This window comes from Podarcis raffonei, chromosome Z, assembly GCF_027172205.1.
Source record: "Podarcis raffonei isolate rPodRaf1 chromosome Z, rPodRaf1.pri, whole genome shotgun sequence".
In the NCBI taxonomy this organism is placed as follows: domain Eukaryota; kingdom Metazoa; phylum Chordata; class Lepidosauria; order Squamata; family Lacertidae; genus Podarcis; species Podarcis raffonei.
The window spans coordinates 14,698,616-14,704,615 of record NC_070621.1 but is presented as its reverse complement, the minus strand read 5'-3'; the positions used below and the strand labels follow the sequence as shown (position 1 = coordinate 14,704,615).

Sequence of the window (6,000 nt, the reverse complement as noted above, 5' to 3'; positions counted from 1 at the left end):
GCCTCTCACCCTATGCTACAGGGGAAAACTGCTGTCCTCCACATGTTGGACTCCAACTCCCATCAACTCTTGCCAGTCAGTAGTCAAGGACAATGGGAGCAGGAGTCAAAGAGCACCTGAAGGACCAGATTCCCCAGTACTCCTTTGGACAGCAGAGTATTTCAATGGCTGTGCAAGATAGTGTTCTCTTTCCATCATCCAAAGTGCATGCTGTTCATCTTTAATTTCATTTCTGGGATGGGGTTGGAGGAATGATGTGGTGACTGATATTGAATTGAGGGGGGGATCAATAGACTGAAGGGAAATTTATTTTAGAGGTTGGGTGCAAAACAAATTGGGGCAAATTTATAGTAGTACTGATTTGGATGATCCAAGCTTGGACTTAACTGAATGATTTATTTGAGGTTATTTATTCTTAAGGAAATCAGCCCACTGGAGTGCTCACTGGAAGGACAGATCCTGAAGCTGAGACTCCAATACTTTGGCCACCTCATGAGAAGAGAAGACTCCCTGGAAAAGACCCTGATGTTGGGAAAGATGGAGGGCACAAGGATAAGGGGACGACAGAGGATGAGATGGTTGGACAGTGTTCTTGAAGCTACCAGCATGAGTTTGACCAAACTGTGGGAGGCAGTGGAAGACAGCAGTGCCTGGTGTGCTCTGGTCCATGGGGTCACAAAGAGTCGGACACGACTAAACAACAACAACAACATGGGAAATTAATTGCCTTGATTTTTAAACATGCAAATATCTGTCTAAATGTCTATAAAGAGATTATATGCAAATTTGTACCTCCTGTTGGGACCAGGACCTAGGCGAAAATGGTTCAAATCTCCACTCAGACATGAAGCCCACTGGATTACTTTGGGCCAGCCACTATCTATCAGGGCTTACCTACTTCACAAGGTTGTTGTGAGTACAAAATGGAGAAGATGAGAAGCATTTATGTTACCTTAAGCTCCTTAAGAGGAAAGAAGGGGGGGAAATGTATATCCTCTTTTTGGGCAATGAGTTAAGTGACTATCTTGCCTCATTGGTGGTTTCAAGGAAGGAAAATGTTCTCTCTGTCTCTAATCTGCCATCTCTAGTGCCCAGATGTGGATGATGCATAAGATAAAACAATGGAAGCATTATTCATTGTGACTGGTGTGATAGGAATTTTGAGGTCTTAGATATATGTTAAATGTTCATAAGTGTACCAACCAAGCACTGTACATAGATCAGCACAGGAAGACCGACCTGAAACAATTTTGATTCCCAAACTGAGCAAATGTTTTCTCTGCAAGGTCAAAGGAAAATGGAAAAGCCTCCCCATTGTCTTTTCCTTCACAAATCCTGTCTTAAGGGCACATTTAAGATATGAATAGGTTGTGAGGCTGTGACCTGGCCCAGGAACTAAGTATTTGTCATTACAAAAGACTGGCCAGGCTCCCCAGGCAATCCAATCAAGTGACCATTAAACAGGTAACCTGGCAGACAGGAGGTAAACAAACCACTCTGATTTCAATCACACGCCTCTCAATCTCCTGAAAAACTTGTCTCTGTCCCGCGGACTACATATCCCAGCCTGCTTTGTGGCTGAAGCGTCTTCTTGCCCTTTAGGATTCATTCTCCGCGCTTTTTTGGAGGAGGGAGGAGGAGACGTCTCCCAGGCTGCTTTGCGACCGCAGCGTCCCTCAGTCTCTTTTGCCCAAGTTCCGTGCACTACATCTCCCAGCCTGCTTTGCGGCGGCGGCGTCCTCCTCCCCGCGCTCCTCTCAGTATATCCTCGCGCTCCGGCTTTCCTACGGGAGGTTGCTGGCCAAAGATGGCGGATGGGGTGTTAAGCGCTGGGGTCAACCTGGAGGCTTTTGCCCAGGCTATCTCGGCTATCCAGGCGCTGCGCTCCAGCGTCACGCGCGTCTTCGATTGCCTCAAGGACGGCAGGCGCAACAAGGAGGCTTTGGAGGGCCGTGAGAAGAGCTTCGTCTCCAGCTTCCAAGAGAGCCTCCACTCCGTCAGCCGAGACTTGGGGTGAGGAGGAAGGGAAAGAGGAAAAAGACCTGCCGAGGAGGAGGTTGCCCTGGGCGACACTCCCCCCTCCCTTCCTCCCGTTTCTGGGATGAGGAGATGGTTCCCACAAGGCTAGAAATGCTTGAGAAAAAGGCGACCCCCCAATTAGATATGGAATTCGATAGTGCAGTGAAATGCTAATTCGCTGTGACAACTGAACAGTGGAACTTCCACGTTCAGGAACAGTCTGTTTTATGAAGGCTATGTGGGTTTGGGCAAGCCTTAAGGGAGGGTTGCTGCTGCTGTTCGTTGAAGAGTTATGCCGTGGAAATCACCACGGGCAGGTTAATTCTGCTTCGTTCATAGCAAGCCACAAGGGAGAGTAGCTGCTGTTATTAATTGGATATGCCATGCTGCCTACAGTTTTGCAGTGGAACCTCCATGTACAGAGACAATACTTTCTTCTGAATACAACTTGGTTTAAGGCAAGCCACAAAGGGTAGTGGTTGATATTTGGAGATGCTCTCCACACCTATGCAGTGGAACTTCCACAGCAGGGATGGTCTACCTTCTGAAAGCTTTGTGGTCTTGGGCAAGGTTTGTTGTTGGAGATGCCATGCTTGCCACAGCTGCACACTGTTCTGGAACCATACAGGTTCTGGGACCATCTCCCTTCTGATTTCTGTGCTGTTTGGACAAGCCACAGCAATGCTGTTGTTAACTGGAGATGCCATGCTCTGCACAGCACAACAGTGAAACCTCTAGGTCCAGAGGCAGTCTATCTTCTGGATGCTATATGGTTTGGGGCAAGCTAGAAGGGAGCATGGTTGTTAATTGTTGGATGTGTTGTGTTAAGAGGTTGGGGTGTTGCTGTGACTGTCAGGTGCTGGGGAATGACCAGCAGACCCAGGGGCAAAAACTGAAAAAAGATAGGTTAATGGGAAAGAAAGAGGATGCTAACAAGAAGTGTAATGAAATGCCACATTCCCTGCTAGGCAGCCTTCTGAGGGCCACATGTCTGTGGTGGGTGGGTGGCTAGAGGCAAAAGTGGGTGGAGCAACAGGTATAAATGCTACTTTTGCACAGTAGACTACTTGCTCAAACCATCTCTCTATTCTCCATCCATAAAAGCAGGAGGCATTAACTTAGTTCAGGAACACGTTTATCTTTTTTTTGTAAATAATTTTTTATAGATTTTCTTTTCTTCTTTCCACAATGCATTCCAACCAGGCGAAAACACTTGAGGGTGTGAAGTATAAAGAGAGCTGGAGAATGCATCTACCTTGCTCCCCTGACTGTACTGAAAGTCTTCAAACTTTTTAGACGCAGGGTCCAAACGCGCATTTGGGGATCCTATATTTGTCTCCTATTATTCTGACAGTTTTGAGATAGCTTGCGTGAGGGCATGTGACCTGGTCAAGGGACCTGTACACCAGTTGCAAAAGAGTGGTTCTCCAGGGTCTCTGACTCAGAGTCTTTCTCAGCACCTATAACTTCCCAGTTTGTTTCTTTTTACTGGTGATACCTTATGACACTGATTCTCAAACTTTTTTCACTGGGACAAAGTTTCATTAAAAAAAATTGCTTGTTGCACACCAAATTTTTTATTAATGAGAAATACATTGGAAAACAAAAAGAAACAATTCCTAGAAGTGCTTGATTTAGAACACAGAACACAACTACTTTATAATATGAGCATGGGACATCCAGAAAGTATAAAACAGTGCAGCTACATAAGAACATGAATCATTCCCAAAATATAATTATAAACAAACATATCCGATTCTCCCACCACTGCACCTACAATGAGCTTCCCAGTGCCTTTCCCTTGCCCCTCGTACTCTTGGTACCCAGCAGTGATGGGCAATGTTGAGAAGCCCAGTGAATGAAGCTGCCCTGCTTGTGCTACTACTGTGTAGTAAAATATGACAAAACCACATAAGAGTTAACAAAATATGCTGTGTTAAATACCATAATATAATGGCTTTTCATTTTATTTTAGTGAACTGGAACGTCTAAGTAATCTTGTAGGCAAGCCATCGGAGAACCATCCTCTCCACAATAGTGGATTGTTGAGTTTAGATCCTGTTCAGGACAAAACACCCCTCTACAGCCAGCTGCTTCAGGCTTATAAATGGTCAAATAAGGTAAGAAATAAAAGAAGTGTATTAATGTTAATTGCTAGTCAAAGTTATGTTATATAGAGGGGTTTGAAATTCTTGGCTATTGCAGCTTTGCTATCTCAGCTGCCTCTTGCTTTGATGCAGAGAGAAGCAGCTCACTGTGCTATGGTGCAAGAGAAATGATACTATGGCAGCTATATCTATACCCTGTCCTTGTTTTAAGAGGCTGCTAACAGAAGCTGATGATGGGGATGGGTTAAGCAAAATTGTATCCTCCATCCTCAATAAATTTGTGTGCTCCTCTTCTACTCGTAAGTGTTTAAAAAGCTCATCCAAAAGCATAAGGAGGTGCTTTTTCAGTCCTTGACATCTTCTAAGAATTGATTGGAGTTATCTCTCTGGTGACATTCATGTTTTAAACTGTGTACATGTTTAAATAAAATGCATGATTGATTTGCATAATACAAAACTTTGCTTGTTCTAATGAGTTCAACAGAGTTTTAAACTTTTAGAATTGTACAAGAAAATGCTATATAATATCTAGGTAGCTACCTACAAAAGTCGTATCAAGCTGAAGGTGGAGCTTGTAACACCGGAGGAGAATCATGCTTCAAACTGTTGGGAAAATACCTTGAAATCTAATCACATGTTGAATTATTTATTTATTTATAACCACCTTTCCCCCTGACAGGAGTCCAGGTGTCTTACAGACAACAAGAACAACATTTTGCCAATATGGTAGCTGTTACAGTAGATATTTCTTGTCTGGTGGTGGCTGTATCAAGCGACCATATTAGTGGCTAGGCTTAAACTGTGTTTCCCTTTACTTTAGCATTGTGTGGAATGTTATTTAACTAAGTTTTACTCATAGTAGACCCATTGAAATGAATGGACCTAACTTAGGCATATACTGTTCAAAAGCACGTCAAAGTGCAAGTAGATAAATAGGTACCGCTCCAGCGGGAAGGTAAACGGCGTTTCCGTGCACTGCTCTGGTTTCGCCAGAAGCAGCTTAGTCATGCTGGCCACATGACCTGGAAAAACTGTCTGCGGACAAACGCCAGCTCCCTTGGCCAGTAAAACGAGATGAGTGCCGCAACCCCAGAGTCGTTCGTGACTGGACTTTACTGTCAGGGGTCCCTTTACCTTTACCTTTTTAACTTAGGCCTGCTAATTAATTTCAGTGGCTCTGCTCTAAGTAAAACTTAGTTGAATAACTTCCCTATATATTTTACGTTTTTATCCTAATATACATGATAGCAGCTGGTTTCTCTGTTTCTCATCGATGAAAATACCTGCTTAGTATTGGACAAACCCACCATTGGACAATGATTGTTATAGTAGGGTGTGCAATCTTTTTGGCGTCAAGGGGGCATTCCTCTTTACTCAGAACCTTTGTATCCTGTGTAGTCACCCTCAAAAAAGTGATATTAGGGTAATCCTTACACACATAAAAATATAAGGAGACCTTGCTGGATCAGGCTGATGGCCCACTAGTCCAGCATCATGTTCTCAAAGTGGGAACCCAGATGCCTGTGGCAAACCCTCAAGCAGCTTTGTCCGCTGTCACACACCTCCGCCTTTCCCCTTTAAAGAAGGAGATTCCCTCCAGAAACTCCCACCTATAAACAATGGAGTTTGCCTTCAATGCTTCAGCCAGAAATGTATAGTTTCTCTCTCTCAACAGGTGTGAAGGAATCTCCTTTAGGATAATAATGTCTTTCTCCCCAATTCTGAGTCTTCTTTTATTACTGGTTTGCAAAATTTTATCTCTAATTTGACTTGAGTTGAAAGATATCAAACCGTTTCCAGGCCATTTGTTTGCTTTAGCAACATCTGATTTCACTCTGAATATTTTCTCTGTGCCTTTAATTATTTCGTCTTC

General features: G+C 43.8%; 1 protein-coding gene across 6 annotated transcripts in view; it reads left to right on the top strand.

The window, feature by feature from the left end:
• The first annotated feature begins 1,744 nt into the window (after nucleotides 1-1,744).
• Nucleotides 1,745-6,000, top strand: part of MED27 (mediator complex subunit 27) — a 177,777-nt gene continuing 173,521 nt past the window's right edge. For 2 of the 6 annotated variants that reach the window (XM_053374948.1, XM_053374945.1), the window contains exons 1-2: nucleotides 1,753-2,013; nucleotides 3,995-4,139. In XM_053374948.1, coding sequence (XP_053230923.1) covers nucleotides 1,808-2,013; nucleotides 3,995-4,139 — 351 coding nt within the window. In that variant the 5' untranslated portion in view covers nucleotides 1,753-1,807. Of the gene's footprint in view, nucleotides 2,014-3,994; nucleotides 4,140-4,806; nucleotides 5,641-6,000 lie in introns of those variants that run through there. The other 4 variants (XM_053374947.1, XM_053374944.1, XM_053374946.1 and 1 more) reach the window with 4 other exon arrangements.